The 20,878-nt window shown below is 42.8% G+C and overlaps 1 protein-coding gene across 2 annotated transcripts in view; it reads right to left on the reverse strand.

Moving 5' to 3' along the window:
* The window catches only part of LOC133545130 (MAGUK p55 subfamily member 7-like), a 149,760-nt gene extending 129,826 nt beyond the window's left edge, over positions 1-19,934 (reverse strand). For both annotated transcript variants that reach the window (XM_061890487.1, XM_061890486.1), the window contains exons 1-2: positions 19,841-19,934; positions 4,434-4,539 (exon numbers count right to left, since the gene is read on the reverse strand). In XM_061890487.1, the coding sequence (XP_061746471.1) occupies positions 4,434-4,538 (105 nt within the window). In that variant the 5' untranslated portion in view covers position 4,539; positions 19,841-19,934. The remainder of the gene's footprint in view (positions 1-4,433; positions 4,540-19,840) is intronic.
* Positions 19,935-20,878: the final 944 nt, after the last annotated feature.

Consider the following 20,878-nt stretch of genomic DNA (forward strand, 5'->3'; position numbering starts at 1 on the left):
ACAAATTCCTCAGTAAATTCGCCAAAACGTGACCGCGGAGTTATTGAGTCTGTTTAGCTGATGGCCATCCATAGCGTTACTACGCCTAAGAATTCTTCATTCGTCATTCTCAATCAACGTTTGTAAATTTTACAATATAACTAAAACTATTCATACTAACTAACTAAACCGTCCCATGTGTGATGTCTTTAGAAGTGTTTTCATGCATATTTGTACCTGCTATGACGCTAGCATCATTACATTAGCTAATATGCTAACACGTTTACAAATGTCTGTTAGTATTAAAAACTTACAACGGCATTCTTTTTGTAATTGTTTCAGTTTCAACAAATTCCTCAGTAAATTCGCCAAATCGTGACCGCGGAGTTATTGAGTTTGTTTAGCTGACGGCCATCCATAGCGTTACTACGCCTAAGGATTCTTCATTCGTCACTCCCAAGCAACGTTTGTAAATTTTACAATATAACTAAAACTATTCATACTAACTAAACCGTCCCATGTGTGATGTCTTTAGAAGTGTTTTCATGCATATTTGTACGTGCTATGACGCTAGCATCATTACATTAGCTAATATGCTAACACGTATACAAATGTCTGTTAGTATTAAAAACTTACAACGGCATTCTTTTTGTAATTGTTTCAGTTTCAACAAATTCCTCAGTAAATTCACCAAAACGTGACCGCGGAGTTATTGAGTCTGTTTAGCTGACGGCCATCCATAGCGTTACTACGCCTAAGGATTCTTCATTCGTCACTCCCAAGCAACGTTTGTAAATTTTACAATATAACAAACTATTCATACTAACTAAACCGTCCCATGTGTGATGTCTTTAGAAGTGTTTTCATGCATATTTGTACGTGCTATGACGCTAGCATCATTACATTAGCTAATATGCTAACACATATACAAATGTCTGTTAGTATTAAAAACTTTTAACGGCTATCTTTTTGTAACTGTTTCAGTTTCAACAAATTCCTCAGTAAATTCACCAAAACGTGACCGCGGAGTTATTGAGTCTGTTTAGCTGATGGCCATCCATAGCGTTACTACGCCTAAGGATTCTTCATTCGTCACTCCCAAGCAACGTTTGTAAATTTTACAATATAACTAAAACTATTCATACTGACTAAACCGTCCCATGTGTGATGTCTTTAGAAGTGTTTTCATGCATATTTGTACGTGCTATGACGCTAGCATCATTACATTAGCTAATATGCTAACACATATACAAATGTCTGTTAGTATTAAAAACTTATAACGGCATTCTTTTTGTAATTGTTTCAGATTCAACAAATTCCTCAGTAAATTCCCCAAAAACGTGACCGCGGAGTTATTGAGTCTGTTTAGCTGATGGCCATCCATAGCGTTACTACGCCTAAGGATTCTTCATTCGTCACTCCCAAGCAACGTTTGTAAATTTTACAATGTAACAAACTATTCAAACTAACTAAACCGTCCCATGTGTGATGTCTTTAGAAGTGTTTTCATGCATATTTGTACGTGCTATGACGCTAGCATCATTACATTAGCTAATATGCTAACACATATACAAATGTCTGTTAGTATTAAAAACTTTTAACGGCTATCTTTTTGTAACTGTTTCAGTTTCAACAAATTCCTCAGTAAATTCACCAAAACGTGACCGCGGAGTTATTGAGTCTGTTTAGCTGATGGCCATCCATAGCGTTACTACGCCTAAGGATTCTTCATTCGTCACTCCCAAGCAACGTTTGCAAATTTTACAATATAACTAAAACTATTCATACTAACTAACTAAACCGTCCCATGTGTGATGTCTTTAGAAGTGTTTTCATGCATATTTGTACGTGCTATGACGCTAGCATCATTAAATTAGCTAATATGCTAACACGTTTACGAATGTCTGTTAGTATTAAAAACTTACAACGGCATTCTTTTAGTAATTGTTTCAGTTTCGACAAATTCCTCAGTAAATTCCCCAAAAACGTGACCGCGGAGTTATTGAGTCTGTTTAGCTGACGGCCATCCATAGCGTTACTACGCCTAAGGATTCTTCATTCGTCATTCCCAGGCAACGTTTGTAAATTTTACAATATAACTAAAACTATTCATACTAACTAACTAAACCGTCCCATGTGTGATGTCTTTAGAAGTGTTTTCATGCATATTTGTACGTGTTATGACGCTAGCATCATTACATTAGCTAATATGCTAACACGTTTACGAATGTCTGTTAGTATTAAAAACTTACAACGGCATTCTTTTAGTAATTGTTTCAGTTTCGACAAATTCCTCAGTAAATTCCCCAAAAACGTGACCGCGGAGTTATTGAGTCTGTTTAGCTGACGGCCATCCATAGCGTTACTACGCCTAAGGATTCTTCATTCGTCACTCCCAAGCAACGTTTGTAAATTTTACAATATAACTAAAACTATTCATACTAACTAACTAAACCGTCCCATGTGTGATGTCTTTAGAAGTGTTTTCATGCATATTTGTACGTGTTATGACGCTAGCATCATTACATTAGCTAATATGCTAACACATATACAAATGTCTGTTAGTATTAAAAACTTATAACGGCTATCTTTTTGTAATTGTTTCAGTTTCAACAAATCCCTCAGTAAATTCACCAAAACGTGACCGCAGAGTTATTGAGTCTGTTTAGCTGACGGCCATCCATAGCGTTACTACGCCTAAGGATTCTTCATTTGTCACTCCCAAGCAACGTTTGTAAATTTTACAATATAACTAAAACTATTCATACTAACTAAACCGTCCCATGTGTGATGTCTTTAGAAGTTTTTTCATGCATATTTTTACGTGCTATGACGCTAGCATCATTAAATTAGCTAATATGCTAACATGTTTACGAATGTCTGTTAGTATTAAAAACTTACAACGGCATTCTTTTTGTAATTGTTTCAGTTTCAACAAATTCCTCAGTAAATTCACCAAAACGTGACCATGGAGTTATTGAGTCTGTTTAGCTGACGGCCATCCATAGCGTTACTACGCCTAAAAATTCTTCATTCGTCACTCCCAAGCAACGTTTGTAAATTTTACAATATAACTAAAACAATTTATACTTACTAAACGGTCCCATGTGCGATATCTTTAGAAGTCTTCTCATGCATACTTGAGGCTACCATCATTACATTGCTAATATGCTAACGCGTTTAAGAGTGTCTGTTAGCATTCAGTTTCACAAATTCCTCAGTAAATCCACCAAAAGGTCACAATGGAGTTATTGGGTCTGCTTAGCTGTTTGGAGAGCTAGCTTCCGCAACTAGTGGGTCCGTGCCGATGACTTATGTTTTGTTTGATCTCCCGTTTTACTGCCTTGTTACAGGCACCGTTTGGAAGCAATTAAGGTATGTAAATAAACACTTCCATAATTTTAGTTTTTTTTGTGTAGAGAATTAATTTCACTGCGTATATATCTATATATATATATATATATATATATATATTTTGCACCAGCTTCTTGATGGTAACGCCCATCTTAGTTGAAGTTTAATCAACAAAATTTTGCGGCGTTTAAAAAAAAAAAAAAAATCGCCATGTAAAATCGCTAATGCTAATCAGTAGCATGTAAAATAGCAAAATAAATGTATATTAGCATCTGGAGCCTTAATACTATTTTTTTTGGAGTCAATTCCTTTGTTGGCATTGAACATTGCAACATTACCATAGGGTCGCTTGGCTAGGTCGGCTCTCAGTGCTGCTGCAGTGCCAGTCCAGGTACCCCGAAACATGGCACTGTTGGATTTTAACGTGAATTGGTGCTCGGTGCCCGAAAAAATATCCATTCCGACAGATAGGTTTCTCACTAACGGTTTGCTGCGACTAAGGGATCCAAGGTTGTTGCAGAGCAAGCAGTTGCAAAACAACAGGGCCTTGACACATGAGGGAAACATATAAAAAGCCAGTAGACCAATATTTGATATGATTTGTTTGCATTGGCATTTCAATCCAACTTGGACTTTCGAATGTGGGTAAATAAAAACTTTAGTACTAAAACCACTTTGTTTGCTGTTAAAGTTTCGGGCCTATCCACCACAATACCGATAAAAAATTTTAAAATAAATTTTAATAAAGAAAATTTTAAATCTATTCTAAAATAAATGTCACATTTGGGTATTTAATCAAAAGGTATCATGACATGAACTCTGAGGAAAATATTAAATGTCATTGTTGGGGTTTTATAGCTCGGTTGGTAGAGTGGCCTATTTGAGGGTTCCAGGTTCGATCCCCGCTTCCTGCCACCCGAGTCTCTGCCGTTGTGTCCTTGGGCAAGACACTTTACCCCACCTGGTTTAAATCTAACTTGGATATTGGGTTTCACTATGTAAAAAAAAAGCTTTGAGTCTCTAGAGAAAAGTGCTATATAAATATGAAGCATTTTATGAGGAATTTTTTTTTTGTTTTGTTTTCTTCCAGGAATCCTTACCTTGAAGAGCATGTGCAGCTTCTTCTCCATCAACATGCTGTGGAGGAAGCGGTAGTGCTCCTCCTGGTCCGCTCGAGACCCGGGCGTGGACGCTGATGACGACATGCTGCAAAGGTGAAAGGTCAGAGAGAGAGACATCTGATTGGGCGGAATATGTTTCAGAATATTCTGCATTCTTGTTTATCACACAATTGTGTGATTTTTGCATCCAAACAGATGAATAAAGTGATTAAATGTCTACAGTGGACATGGAGAAAAGAGGCTGAGAAAGCTGGAGATAACTCATAAAAGGTAAAAGACCCCATTCTCTATGGTTTTACTGCCCTCTGTTGGTTGGATGGGATATTGCAGCATAAAAACTTCACTGTTTATGTCCAATCAAAGGGAAGTAAGACATTAGTTTTTAAGTGTGAGCAATATTCAGATGTGATTTGTTTCTTTTTTATATTTAAAGGCCTACTGAAAGCCACTACTAGCGACCACGCAGTCTGATAGTTTATAAAACAATGATGAAATATTAACATTGCAACACATGCCAATACGGCCTCTTTAGTTTACTAAATTGCAATTTTAAATTTCCCGCTGAAAAGGTCGCGGTATTCTGGACATCTGTGTTGCTGAATCTTTTGCAATTTGTTCAATGAATAATGGAGACGTCAAAGAAGAAAGATGTAGGTGGGAAGCGGTGTATTGCGGCCGCCTTGAGCAACACAAACACAGCCGGTGTTTCCTTGTTTACATCCCCGAATTTGAAGCTTTACTAGCGAACATGGTTCCCTACCACATGTCAAACGGCAGGTTTCGGTGAGAAAATGGTGGTATTAAGTCGGCTCTTACCGTAGACATGAGCGGAGAGCTTGCGTCGTTTCTACTGCAGCTGCGGACTCTCTTGCCTCCTCCCACCGGCCGCCCCTGACCGTCGGATACTTACATCGTGGAGGGGGGAATAATAATCTCAGCCCGGCCCCAACGGCTGCCTTCGCCTAGTCGAGAAAAGTGGCTTCTCTCGGAGACACCCGTGGCCACACCCCTCCGACTTTCAAGCTGTACAGGTACGACCATACAATCTCACTAAATAAGGGATTTTCCAGAATGATCCTAGTAAATATGTCTAATAACATCTGAATCGCTCTGCCGCCCATTTTATTTTTTTTCCCTAGTCCTTCACTCTCACTTTCCTCATCCACAAATCTTTCCTCCTCACTCAAATTAATGGGGAAATCGTCACTTTCTCGGTCTGAATGCTGGTATTAAGTCGGCTCTTACCGTAGACATGAGCGGAGAGCTTGCGTCGTTTCTACTGCAGCTGCGAACTCTCTTGCCTCCTCCCACCGGCCGCCCCTGACCGTCGGATACTTACATCGTGGGGGGGGGAATAATAATCTCAGCCCGGCCCCAACGGCTGCCTTCGCCTAGTCGAGAAAAGTGGCTTCTCTCGGAGACACCCGTGGCCACACCCCTCCGACTTTCAAGCTGTACAGGTACGACCATACAATATCACTAAATACGGGATTTTCCAGAATTATCCTAGTAAATGTGTCTAATAACATCTGAATCGCTCTGCCATCTATTTTTTTTCCCCTCGTCCTTCACTCTCACTTTCCTCATCCACAAATCTTTCCTCCTCGCTCAAATTAATGGGGAAATCGTCACTTTCTCGGTCTGAATGCTGGTATTAAGTCGGCTCTTACCGTAGACATGAGCGGAGAGCTTGCGTCGTTTCTACTGCAGCTGCGGATTCTCTTGCCTTCTCCCGCCGGCCGCCCCCGACCGTCGGATACTTACATCATGGAGGAGGGGGGGGAAAAAAATAACAATCTCAGCCCGGCCCCAACGGCTGCCTTCGCCTGGTCGAGAAAAGTGGCTTCCCTCGGAGACACCCGTGGCCACACCCCTACAACTTTCAGGCTGTACAGGTACGACCATACAATCTCACTAAATAAGGGATTTTCCAGAATGATCCTAGTAAATGTGTCTAATAACATCTGAATCGCTCTGCCGCCCATTTTATTTTTTTTTTACCTAGTCCTTCACTCTCATTTTCCTCATCAACGAATCTTTCCTCCTCGCTCAAATTAATGGGGAAATCGTCACTTTCTCGGTCTGAATGCTGGTATTAAGTCGGCTCTTACCGTAGACATGAGCGGAGAGCTTGCGTCGTTTCTACTGCAGCTGCGGACTCTCTTGCCTTCTCCCGCCGGCCGCCCCCGACCGTCGGATACTTACATCTAGGAGGAGGGGGGGGGGGGGAAATAACAATCTCAGCCCGGCCCCAACGGCTGCCTTCGCCTGGTCGAGAAAAGTGGCTTCCCTCGGAGACACCCGTTACCACACCCCTACAACTTTCAGGCTGTACAGGTATGACCATACAATCTCACTAAATAAGGGATTTTCCAGAATGATCCTAGTAAATGTGTCTAATAACATCTGAATCGCTCTGCCATCTATTTTTTTTCCCCTCGTCCTTCACTCTCACTTTCCTCATCCACAAATCTTTCCTCCTCGCTCAAATTAATGGGGAAATCGTCACTTTCTCGGTCTGAATGCTGGTATTAAGTCGGCTCTTACCGTAGACATGAGCGGAGAGCTTGCGTCGTTTCTACTGCAGCTGCGGACTCTCTTGCCTTCTCCCGCCGGCCGCCCCCGACCGTCGGATACTTACATCATGGAGGAGGGGGGGGGGGGGGGGGGGGAAATAACAATCTCAGCCCGGCCCCAACGGCTGCCTTCGCCTGGTCGAGAAAAGTGGCTTCCCTCGGAGACACCCGTTGCCACACCCCTACAACTTTCAGGCTGTACAGGTACGACCATATAATCTCACTAAATAAGGGATTTTCCAGAATGATCCTAGTAAATGTGTCTAATAACATCTGAATCGCTCTGCCGCCCATTTTATTTTTTTCCCCTAGTCCTTCACTCTCACTTTCCTCATCCACAAATCTTTCCTCCTCGCTCAAATTAATGGGGAAATCGTCACTTTCTCGGTCTGAATGCTGGTATTAAGTCGGCTCTTACCGTAGACATGAGCGGAGAGCTTGCGTCGTTTCTACTGCAGCTGCGGATTCTCTTGCCTTCTCCCGCCGGCCGCCCCCGACCGTCGGATACTTACATCATGGAGGAGGGGGGGGGGGGGAATAACAATCTCAGCCCGGCCCCAACGGCTGCCTTCGCCTGGTCGAGAAAAGTGGCTTCCCTCGGAGACACCCGTTACCACACCCCTACAACTTTCAGGCTGTACAGGTACGACCATATAATCTCACTAAATAAGGGATTTTCCAGAATGATCCTAGTAAATGTGTCTAATAACATCTGAATCGCTCTGCCGCCCATTTTATTTTTTTTCCCTAGTCCTTCACTCTCATTTTCCTCATCAACGAATCTTTCCTCCTCGCTCAAATTAATGGGGAAATCGTCACTTTCTCGGTCTGAATGCTGGTATTAAGTCGGCTCTTACCGTAGACATGAGCGGAGAGCTTGCGTCGTTTCTACTGCAGCTGCGGATTCTCTTGCCTTCTCCCGCCGGCCGCCCCCGACCGTCGGATACTTACATCATGGAGGAGGGGGGGGGGAAAAATAACAATCTCAGCCCGGCCCCAACGGCTGCCTTCGCCTGGTCGAGAAAAGTGGCTTCCCTCGGAGACACCCGTTACCACACTCCTACAACTTTCAGGCTGTACAGGTACGACCATACAATCTCACTAAATAAGGGATTTTCCAGAATGATCCTAGTAAATGTGTCTAATAACATCTGAATCGCTCTGCCATCTATTTTTTTTCCCCTCGTCCTTCACTCTCACTTTCCTCATCCACAAATCTTTCCTCCTCGCTCAAATTAATGGGGAAATCGTCACTTTCTCGGTCTGAATGCTGGTATTAAGTCGGCTCTTACCGTAGACATGAGCGGAGAGCTTGCGCCGTTTCTACTGCAGCTGCGGATTCTCTTGCCTTCTCCCGCCGGCCGCCCCCGACCGTCGGATACTTACATCTAGGAGGAGGGGGGGGGGGGAAAATAACAATCTCAGCCCGGCCCCAACGGCTGCCTTCGCCTGGTCGAGAAAAGTGGCTTCCCTCGGAGACACCCGTGGCCACACCCCTACAACTTTCAGGCTGTACAGGTACGACCATACAATCTCACTAAATAAGGGATTTTCCAGAATGATCCTAGTAAATGTGTCTAATAACATCTGAATCGCTCTGCCGCCCATTTTATTTTTTTCCCCTCGTCCTTCACTCTCACTTTCCTCATCAAAGAATCTTTCCTCCTCGCTCAAATTAATGGGGAAATCGTCACTTTCTCGGTCAGAATGCTGGTATTAAGTCGGCTCTTACCGTAGACATGAGCGGAGAGCTTGCGTCGTTTCTACTGCAGCTGCGGACTCTCTTGCCTTCTCCCGCCGGCCGCCCCCGACCGTCGGATACTTACATCATGGAGGAGGGGGAGGAGGGGGGGGGAAAAATAACAATCTCAGCCCGGCCCCAACGGCTGCCTTCGCCTGGTCGAGAAAAGTGGCTTCCCTCGGAGACACCCGTTGCCACACCCCTACAACTTTCAGGCTGTACAGGTACGACCATATAATCTCACTAAATAAGGGATTTTCCAGAATGATCCTAGTAAATGTGTCTAATAACATCTGAATCGCTCTGCCGCCCATTTTATTTTTTTCCCCTAGTCCTTCACTCTCACTTTCCTCATCCACAAATCTTTCCTCCTCGCTCAAATTAATGGGGAAATCGTCACTTTCTCGGTCTGAATGCTGGTATTAAGTCGGCTCTTACCGTAGACATGAGCGGAGAGCTTGCGTCGTTTCTACTGCAGCTGCGGACTCTCTTGCCTTCTCCCACCGGCCGCCCCCGACCGTCGGATACTTACATCTAGGAGGAGGGGGGGGGGGGGGGGGGGAAATAACAATCTCAGCCCGGCCCCAACGGCTGCCTTCGCCTGGTCGAGAAAAGTGGCTTCCCTCGGAGACACCCGTTACCACACCCCTACAACTTTCAGGCTGTACAGGTACGACCATACAATCTCACTAAATAAGGGATTTTCCAGAATGATCCTAGTAAATGTGTCTAATAACATCTGAATCGCTCTGCCATCTATTTTTTTCCCCCTCGTCCTTCACTCTCACTTTCCTCATCCACAAATCTTTCCTCCTCGCTCAAATTAATGGGGAAATCGTCACTTTCTCGGTCTGAATGCTGGTATTAAGTCGGCTCTTACAGTAGACATGAGCAGAGAGCTTGCGTCGTTTCTACTGCAGCTGCGGACTCTCTTGCCTCCTCCCACCGGCCGCCCCCGACCGTCGGATACTTACATCTAGGAGGAGGGGGGGGGGGGGGAATAACAATCGCCTAGTCGAGAAAAGTGGCTTCCCTCGGAGACACCCGTTACCACACCCCTACAACTTTCAGGCTGTACAGGTACGACCATATAATCTCACTAAATAAGGGATTTTCCAGAATGATCCTAGTAAATGTGTCTAATAACATCTGAATCGCTCTGCCGCCCATTTTATTTTTTTTCCCTAGTCCTTCACTCTCATTTTCCTCATCAACGAATCTTTCCTCCTCGCTCAAATTAATGGGGAAATCGTCGCTTTCTCGGTCCGAATCGCTCTCGCTGCTGGTGGCCATGATTGTAAACAATGTTCAGATGTGAGGAGCTCCACAACCCGTGACGTCACGCGCACATGGTCTGCTACTTCCGGTACAGGCAAGGCTTTTTTTATTAGCGACCAAAAGTTGCAAACTTTATCATCGATGTTCTCTACTAAATCCTTTCAGCAAAAATATGGCAATATGGCGAAATGATCAAGTATGACACATAGAATGGAGCTGCTGTCCCCGTTTGAATAAGAACATCTCACAGAACTAGCTCACATGCTAGTTCGGTTGGTTTTGTTGCTAGTGCCTTCGTGCAAGTGTTTTTGTTCTTAGTTTGTTCTTTGGTATAGAAATAAATCATCATTCTTACCTCCATGCTGTGTTCCATCCACGAGAGAACACAACTTCACCACGATGCCAGCTAAGCGTCAGACCCACAGACCCGAACACCACACTCGGGTGTTGTTGAACTACACCAGTCTTTGTCCACTTACTTGTATGACGGTTTAACCCACCAAGTATTGTATTTTATGTTTTGTACAGTCGTCGAACGACGAGATTTTGTCTTTCAGGATTGTGAAATTATTTTAAGGGCTTAAATGTCGCCTTTCTTTGGGTTTTGGTAATGAGTTGTGATTTGATTCTAGCAGTAAATCCAAAGACACGCCTCTTATTGTGATCGCCTACGGGAGCAAATAGTCAAGAGATTTATTTATTTATTTATTTTTTAATCTATTTGCACAAAAGAAAAAAAAGGCAAGGGTACAGCAGGCCCAGAGCATAATACTACCACCACCATGTTTAGCAGTAGGAATAGTGTTCCTGGGATTAAATAACTCTCCTTTTCTCCTCCAAACATATTGCTGGGTATTGTGGTCCAAACAGCTCCAATTTTGTTTACTTCATGAAAAATATGATGAGACATGCCATTTTGTTTTTGACAAAATTGGTGCGGTTCAGCTAAAAGTGTCGGTTTTTCTGACACGGACTTGTTTCTTCAGCATTGTCCACACGTTTAAGTTAGGTACTTTGGGAAAGCCATTCAAAAAACCTTAAGTCTAGCCTGATTTAGCCATTCTTTTACCATTTTTGACGTGTGTTTGGGTGGTCATTGTCCTGTTGGAACACCCAACTGCGCCCAAGACCCAACCTCCGGGCTGATGATTTTATTTGGACGTAATCCCCCTTTTTCATAGTCCCGTTTACTCTCTGGAATTGGCAGCAAAACAGGCCCAGAGCATAATACTACCACCACCATGCTTAGCGGTAGGAATAGTGTTCCTGGGATTAAAGGCCTCTCCTTTTCTCCTCCAAACATAACGCTGGGTATTGTGGTCCAAACAGCTCCATTTTTGTTTACTTCATGAAAAATATGATGAGACATGCCATTTTGTTTTTGACAAAATTGGTGCGGTTCAGCTAAAAGTGTCGGTTTTTCTGACACGGACTTGTTTCTTCAGCATTGTCCACACGTTTAAGTTAGGGACTTTGGGAAAGCCATTCAAAAAACCTTAATTCTAGCCTGACTTAGCCATTCTTTTACCACTTTTGACGTGTGTTTGGGGGGTCATGGTCCTGTTGGAACACCCAACTGCGCCCAAGACCCAACCTCCGGGCTGATGATTTTATTTGGACGTAATCCCCCTTTTTCATAGTCCCGTTTACTCTCTGGAATTGGCAGCAAAACAGGCCCAGAGCATAATACTACCACCACCATGTTTAGCGGTAGGCATAGTGTTCCTGGGATTAAATAACTCTCCTTTTCTCCTCCAAACATATTGCTGGGTATTGTGGCCAAACAGCTCCATTTTTGTTTACTTCATGAAAAATATGATGAGACATGCCATTTTGTTTTTGACAAAATTGGTGCGGTTCAGCTAAAAGTGTCGGTTTTTCTGACACGGACTTGTTTCTTCAGCATTGTCCACACGTTTAAGTCAGGGACTTTGGGAAAGCCATTCAAAAAACCTTAATTCTAGCCTGATTTAGCCATTCTTTTACCACTTTTGACGTGTGTTTGGGGGGTCATTGTCCTGTTGGAACACCCAACTGCGCCCAAGACCCAACCTCCGGGCTGATGATTTTATTTGGACATAATCCCCCTTTTTCATAGTCCCGTTTACTCTCTGTAATTGGCAGCAAAACAGGCCCAGAGCATAATACTACCACCACCATGCTTGACTGTGTGCATGGTGTTCCTGGGATTAAAGGCCTCACCTTTTCTCCTCCAAACATATTGCTGGGTATTGTGGTCCAAACAGCTCCAATTTTGTTTACTTCATGAAAAATATGATGAGACATGCCATTTTGTTTTGGACAAAATTGGTGCGGTTCAGCTAAAAGTGTCGGTTTTTCTGACACGGACTTGTTTCTTCAGCATTGTCCACGCGTTTAAGTTAAGGGACTTTGGGAAAGCCATTCAAAAAACCTTAAGTCTAGCCTGATTTAGCCATTCCTTTACCACTTTTGACGTGTGTTTGGGGGGTCATTGTCCTGTTGGAAGACCCAACTGCGCCCAAGACCCAACCTCCGGGCTGATGATTTTATTTGGACATAATCCCCCTTTTTCATAGTCCCGTTTACTCTCTGTAATTGGCAGCAAAACAGGCCCAGAGCATAATACTACCACCACCATGCTTAGCAGTAGGTATAGTGTTCCTGGGATTAAAGGCCTCACCTTTTCTCCTCCAAACATATTGCTGGGTATTGTGGCCAAACAGCTCCATTTTTGTTTACTTCATGAAAAATATGATGAGACATGCCATTTTGTTTTTGACAAAATTGGTGCGGTTCAGCTAAATGTGTCGGTTTTTCTGACACGGACTTGTTTCTTCAGCATTGTCCACATGTTTAAGTCAGGGACTTTGGGAAAGCCGTTCAAAAAACCTTAATTCTAGCCTGACTTAGCCATTCTTTTACCACTTTTGACGTGTGTTTGGGGGGTCATGGTCCTGTTGGAACACACAACTGCGCCCAAGACCCAACCTCCGGGCTGATGATTTTATTTGGACGTAATCCCCCTTTTTCATAGTCCCGTTTACTCTCTGGAATTGGCAGCAAAACAGGCCCAGAGCATAATACTACCACCACCATGCTTAGCGGTAGGAATAGTGTTCCTGGGATTAAAGAACTCACCTTTTCTCCTCCAAACATATTGCTGGGTATTGTGGCCAAACAGCTCCATTTTTGTTTACTTCATGAAAAATATGATGAGACATGCCATTTTGTTTTTGACAAAATTGGTGCGGTTCAGCTAAATGTGTCGGTTTTTCTGACACGGACTTGTTTCTTCAGCATTGTCCACATGTTTAAGTCAGGGACTTTGGGAAAGCCGTTCAAAAAACCTTAATTCTAGCCTGACTTAGCCATTCTTTTACCACTTTTGACGTGTGTTTGGGGGGTCATGGTCCTGTTGGAACACACAACTGCGCCCAAGACCCAACCTCCGGGCTGATGATTTTATTTGGACGTAATCCCCCTTTTTCATAGTCCCGTTTACTCTCTGGAATTGGCAGCAAAACAGGCCCAGAGCATAATACTACCACCACCATGCTTAGCGGTAGGAATAGTGTTCCTGGGATTAAAGAACTCACCTTTTCTCCTCCAAACATATTGCTGGGTATTGTGGCCAAACAGCTCCATTTTTGTTTACTTCATGAAAAATATGATGAGACATGCCATTTTGTTTTTGACAAAATTGGTGCGGTTCAGCTAAAAGTGTCGGTTTTTCTGACACGGACTTGTTTCTTCAGCATTGTCCACACGTTTAAGTTAGGGACTTTGGGAAAGCCGTTCAAAAAACCTTAAGTCTAGCCTGATTTAGCCATTCTTTTACCATTTTTGACGTGTGTTTGGGGGTCGCTGTCCTGTTGGAACACCCAACTGCGCCCAAGACCCAACCTCCGGGCTGATGATTTTATTTGGACGTAATCCCCCTTTTTCATAGTCCCGTTAACTCTCTGTAATTGGCAGCAAAACAGGCCCAGAGCATAATACTACCACCACCATGTTTAGCGGTAGGTATAGTGTTCCTGGGATTAAAGAACTCTCCTTTTCTCCTCCAAACATATTGCTGGGTATTGTGGTCCAAACAGCTCCATTTTTGTTTACTTCATGAAAAATATGATGAGACATGCCATTTTGTTTTTGACAAAATTGGTGCGGTTCAGCTAAATGTGTTGTTTTTTCTGACACGGACTTGTTTCTTCAGCATTGTCCACACGTTTAAGTTAGGGACTTTGGGAAAGCCATTCAAAAAACCTTAAGTCTAGCCTGATTTAGCCATTCTTTTGCCACTTTTGACGTGCGTTTGGGGGGTCATTGTCCTGTTGGAACACCCAACTGCGCCCAAGACCCAACCTCCGGGCTGATTATTTTGTTTGGACGTAATCCTCCTTTTTTAAAACAGGCCCAGAGCATAATACTACCACCACCATGCTTGACAGTAGGTTTGGTGTTCCTGGGATTCAGAGACTTTGGGAAGGCCATCATTCTAAAACCTTCGTTCTAGCCAGATTTAGCCATTCCTTTACCACTTTTGACGTGTGTTTGGGGGTCATTGTCCTATTGGAACACCCAACTGCGCCCAAGACCCAACCTCCGGGCTGATGATTTTATTTGGACATAATCCCCCTTTTTCATAGTCCCGTTTACTCTCTGGAATTGGCAGCAAAACAGGCCCAGAGCATAATACTACCACCAACATGCTTAGCGGTAGGTATAGTGTTCCTGGGATTAAAGGCCTCACCTTTTCTCCTCCAAACATATTGCTGGGTATTGTGGCCAAACAGCTCCATTTTTGTTTACTTCATGAAAAATATGATGAGACATGCCATTTTGTTTTTGACAAAATTGGTGCGGTTCAGCTAAGAGTGTCGGTTTTTCTGACACGGACTTGTTTCTTCAGCATTGTCCACGCGTTTAAGTCAGGGACTTTGGGAAAGCCATTCAAAAAACCTTAAGTCTAGCCTGATTTAGCCATTCTTTTACCATTTTTGACGTGTGTTTGGGGGGTCATTGTCCTGTTGGAAGACCCAACTGCGCCCAAGACCCAACCTCCGGGCTGATGATTTTATTTGGACGTAATCCCCCTTTTTCATAGTCCCGTTTACTCTCTGGAATTGGCAGCAAAACAGGCCCAGAGCATAATACTACCACCACCATGCTTGACGGTAGTTATGGTGTTCCTGGGATTCAGAGACTTTGGGAAGGCCATCATTCTAAAACCTTAATTCCAGCCTGATTTAGCCATTCCTTTACCACTTTTGACGTGTGTTTGGGGTCCATTGTCCTGTTGGAACACCCAACTGCGCCCAAGACCCAACCTCCGGGCTGATGATTTTATTTGGAGGTAATCCTCCTTTTTTATTTTCCCATTTACTCTCTGTAATTTGCAGCAAAACAGGCCCAGAGCATAATACTACCACCACCATGCTTGACTGTGTGCATGGTGTTCCTGGGATTAAATGCCTCACCTTTTCTCCTCCAAACATATTGCTGGGTATTGTGGTCCAAACAGCTCCATTTTTGTTTACTTCATGAAAAATATGATGAGACATGCCATTTTGTTTTTGACAAAATTGGTGCGGTTCAGCTAAATGTGTTGTTTTTTCTGACACGGACTTGTTTCTTCAGCATTGTCCACACGTTTAAGTTAGGGACTTTGGGAAAGCCATTCAAAAAACCTTAAGTCTAGCCTGATTTAGCCATTCTTTTGCCACTTTTGACGTGCGTTTGGGGGGTCATTGTCCTGTTGGAACACCCAACTGCGCCCAAGACCCAACCTCCGGGCTGATTATTTTGTTTGGACGTAATCCTCCTTTTTTAAAACAGGCCCAGAGCATAATACTACCACCACCATGCTTGACAGTAGGTTTGGTGTTCCTGGGATTCAGAGACTTTGGGAAGGCCATCATTCTAAAACCTTCGTTCTAGCCAGATTTAGCCATTCCTTTACCACTTTTGACGTGTGTTTGGGGGTCATTGTCCTATTGGAACACCCAACTGCGCCCAAGACCCAACCTCCGGGCTGATGATTTTATTTGGACATAATCCCCCTTTTTCATAGTCCCGTTTACTCTCTGGAATTGGCAGCAAAACAGGCCCAGAGCATAATACTACCACCACCATGCTTGACTGTGTGCATGGTGTTCCTGGGATTAAATGCCTCACCTTTTCTCCTCCAAACATATTGCTGGGTATTGTGGTCCAAACAGCTCCATTTTTGTTTACTTCATGAAAAATATGATGAGACATGCCATTTTGTTTTTGACAAAATTGGTGCGGTTCAGCTAAAAGTGTCGGTTTTTCTGACACGGACTTGTTTCTTCAGCATTGTCCACACGTTTAAGTTAGGGACTTTGGAAAAGCCATTCAAAAAACCTTAATTCTAGCCTGACTTAGCCATTCTTTTACCACTTTTGACGTGTGTTTGGGGGGTCATTGTCCTGTTGGAAGACCCAACTGCGCCCAAGACCCAACCTCTGGGTTGATGATTTTATTTGGACATAATCCCCCTTTTTCATAGTCCCGTTTACTCTCTGGAATTGGCAGCAAAACAGGCCCAGAGCATAATACTACCACCACCATGCTTAGCGGTAGGAATAGTGTTCCTGGGATTAAATGCCTCACCTTTTCTCCTCCAAACTGGGTATTGTGGTCCAAACAGCTCCATTTTTGTTTACTTCATGAAAAATATGATGAGACATGCCATTTTGTTTTTGACAAAATTGGTGCGGTTCAGCTAAAAGTGTCGGTTTTTCTGACACGGACTTGTTTCTTCAGCATTGTCCACACGTTTAAGTTAGGGACTTTGGGAAAGCCATTCAAAAAACCTTAATTCTAGCCTGATTTAGCCATTCTTTTACCACTTTTGACGTGTGTTTGGGGGGTCATTGTCCTGTTGGAACACACAACTGCGCCCAAGACCCAACCTCCGGGCTGATGATTTTATTTGGACATAATCCCCCTCTTTCATAGTCCCGTTTACTCTCTGGAATTGGCAGCAAAACAGGCCCAGAGCATAATACTACCACCACCATGTTTAGCGGTAGGAATAGTGTTCCTGGGATTAAAGGCCTCACCTTTTCTCCTCCAAACATATTGCTGGGTATTGTGGTCCAAACAGCTCCATTTTTGTTTACTTCATGAAAAATATGATGAGACATCCCATTTTGTTTTTGACAAAATTGGTGCGGTTCAGCTAAAAGTGTCGTTTTTTCTGACAAGGACTTGTTTCTTCAGCATTGTCCACACGTTTAAGTTAGGGACTTTGGGAAAGCCATTCAAAAAACCTTAATTCTAGCCTGATTTAGCCATTCTTTTACCATTTTTGACGTGTGTTTGGGGGGTCATTGTCCTGTTGGAAGACCCAACTGCGCCCAAGACCCAACCTCCGGGCTGATGATTTTATTTGGAGGTAATCCTCCTTTTTCATTGTCCCGTTTACTCTCTGTAATTGGCAGCAAAACAGGCCCAGAGCATAATCCTACCACCACCATGCTTGACGGTAGTTATGGTGTTCCTGGGAGTCAGAGACTTTGGGAAGGCCATCATTCTAAAACCTTAATTCCAGCCTGATTTAGCCATTCCTTTACCACTTTTGAAGTGTGTTTTGGGGTCATTGTCCTATTGGAACACCCAACTGCGCCTAAAATGAGTTTATTTGGAGGCAATCCTCCTTTTTCATTGTCCCGTTTGCTCTCTGCAAAGCAGCAGTTCCATTGGCAGCAAAACAGGCCCAGAGCATCATACTACCACCACCATGCTTGACGGTAGGGATGGTGTTCCTGGGATTAAAGGCCTCCCCTGGGTTTTGTGGCCAAACAGCTCCATTTTTCTTTCATCTGACATCACATGGTCTAAGATAATACCTTCTAGAGGAAAGTGCTGTGGTCTAATGACACAAAAATTGAGCTGTTTGGCCACAATACCCAGGAATATGTTTGGAGGAGAAAAGGTGAGGCATTTTGACCACGACTGTATACAAACAAAAACAACATACAGTATCGAGGAGATAAGTTTCCATCCAAACTGAGCATTATGATAGTTTTAAAGCAGGGGTCAGCAACCTTTTTGAAACCAAGAACTACTTCTTGGGTACTGATTAACGCGAAGGGCTACCAGTTTGATACACACTTAAATAAATGGCCAGAAATAGCCAATTTGCTCAATTTACCTTTAATAAATACATCTATATATATATTTTTAAAAAATGTATTTCTGTCTGTCATTCCGTCATACAGGGTTTTTTGTAGAGAATAAATGATGAAAAAAAAAACTTCATTGAACGGTTTAAAAGAGGAGAAAACACGAAAAAAATCTTCAATTTCAACTCTTTAAAGTTCAAAATCCTCCCGAAAAAAATGAATAGAAAAACTAGCTAATTCGAATCTTTTTGAAAAAAATAAAAAAAATAATTTATGGAACATCATTAGTCATTTTTCCTAATTAAGATTAATTTTACAATTTTGATGACATGTTTTAAATAGGTTAAAATCCAATCTGCACTTTGTTAGAATATATAACAAATTGGACCAAGCTATATTTCTAACAAACACAAATCATTATATCTTCTAGATTTTCCAGAACAAAAATTTTAAAAGAAATTCAAAAGACTTTGAAATAAAATTTTGATTTTATTCTACAGATTTTCTAGATTTGCCAGAATATTTTTTTTTTAAATTCTAATCATAAGTGTGAAGAAATATTTCACAAATATTCTTTGTCAAAAAAACAGAAGCTAAAATGAAGATATAAATTAAAACGTATTTATTATTCTTTACAATATAAAAAAAAAAATTACTTGAACATTGATTTAAATTGTCAGGAAAGAAGAGGAAGGAATTTAAAAGGTAAAAATGTTTAAAAATCCTTAAATAATTTTTGAGGTTGTATTTTTTTCTCTAAAATTGTCTTTTAGCATAGCTCGGTTGGTAGAGTGGCCGTGCCAGCAACTTGAGGGTTGCAGGTTCGATTCCCGCGTCCGCCATCCTAGTCACTGCCGTTGTGTCCTTGGGCAAGACACTTTACCCACCTGCTCCCAGTGCCACCCACACTGCTTTAAATGTAACTTAGATATTGGGTTTCACTATGTAAAGCGCTTTGAGTCACTAGAGAAAAGCGCTATATAAATATAATTCACTTCACTTCACTCAAGCACTCAGTGCTCGAAGATAAATCTATGTTTGGTGAACTTACAATGCAAGACTGCTTTATGTTTAGCTCGGTTGGTAGAGCGGCCGTGCCAGCAACTTGAGGGTTGCAGGTTCGATTCCCGCTTGTGCCATCCTAGTTACTGCCGTTGTGTCCTTGGGCAAGACACTTTACCCACCTGCTCCCAGTGCCACCCACACTGCTTTAAATGTAACTTAGATATTGGGTTTCACTATGTAAAGCGCTTTGAGTCACTAGAGAAAAGCGCTATATAAATATAATTCACTTCACACTTCACTTCTTTCTGAAAGTTATGAGAATCAAAGTAAAAAAAAATAAATGAATTTATTTAAACAAGTGAAGACCAAGTCTTTATAGTATTTTCTTGGATTTTCAAATTTGATTTTTGTCTCTCTTAGAATTAAAAGTGTCAAGCAAAGCGAGACCAGCTTGTTAGTAAATAAATAAAATGTAAAAAAAATTGAGGCAGCTCACTGGTAAGTGCTGCTATTTGAGCTATTTTTAGAACAGGCTCATCTGGTCCGTACGGGCGACCTGGTGCCCGCGGGCACCGCATTGGTGACCCCTCTTGTAAAGCCACCGGTGGTCGTGATGCTGCTGCTATGAAGAGAGATTTGCAGAGTCCAACTTACCCGTCTTGATGCTCGGAGGTCGCCGAGTTTCAGTAACGGCAGAAGAGTAGCAAGCGTTCAACTCTCACTCGCAGAGAGCCGCTGTAAAGTGGTCCGGTCGGATTGTAAAAGAGACGATCGTACCCGGTCAATAAATGCCCACTCTGACCCAAATCGAGGCGGCCGACGATCAATACAGCAATTGGAGAGTGGTGAACACAAAAGCCTTTACTTCTTCGCTTTCCACAAGGGGAGAAAATATATATATATATATATATATATATATATAGAAATGGATTTGAACAGCATCACCATTCTTATGCTTATATGTCTTACTTTGATTGTACCCGTGATCTTATCCTTTCGGTCATGACCCAAAGCTCATGACCATAGGTGAGGATGGGAACGTAGATCGACCGGTAAATTGAGAGCTTTGCCTTCCGGCTCAGCTCCTTCTTCACCACAACGGGGACGGCGTGGCGAAGTTGGGAGAGTGGGCGTGCCAGCAATCTGAGGGTTACTGGTTCAATCCCCACCTTCTACCATCCTAGTCACGTCCGTCGTGTTCTTGAGCAAGACACATCACCCTTGCTCCTGATGGGACCTGGTTAGCGCCTTGCATGGCAGCTCCCTCCGTCAGTGTTTGAATGGGTGAATGTGGAAGTAGTGTCAAAGCGCTTTGAGTTCCTTAAAAAGGTAGAAAAGCGCTATACAAGTATAACCCATTTACCATTTCATATTTATTAACCATACTTGCCAACCTTGAGACCTCCGATTTCGGGAGGTGGGGGGGGGGGGGGGGGGGCGTGGTTAGGGGCGTGGTTAAGAGGGGAGGAGTATATTTATATTATTTATATATTATATTTCACATATATAATATATTATATATATTATATTATTATTGTCTGTCTGTCTGTGTTGGCCCTGCGATGAGGTGGCGACTTGTCCAGGGTGTACCCCGCCTTCCGCCCGATTGTAGCTGAGATAGGCGCCAGCGCCCCCCGCGACCCCAAAAGGGAATAAGCGGTAGATAATGGATGGATGGATATATAATATATT

This window comes from Nerophis ophidion, linkage group LG28 (genome assembly GCF_033978795.1).
Source record: "Nerophis ophidion isolate RoL-2023_Sa linkage group LG28, RoL_Noph_v1.0, whole genome shotgun sequence".
Lineage (NCBI taxonomy): Eukaryota > Metazoa > Chordata > Actinopteri > Syngnathiformes > Syngnathidae > Nerophis > Nerophis ophidion.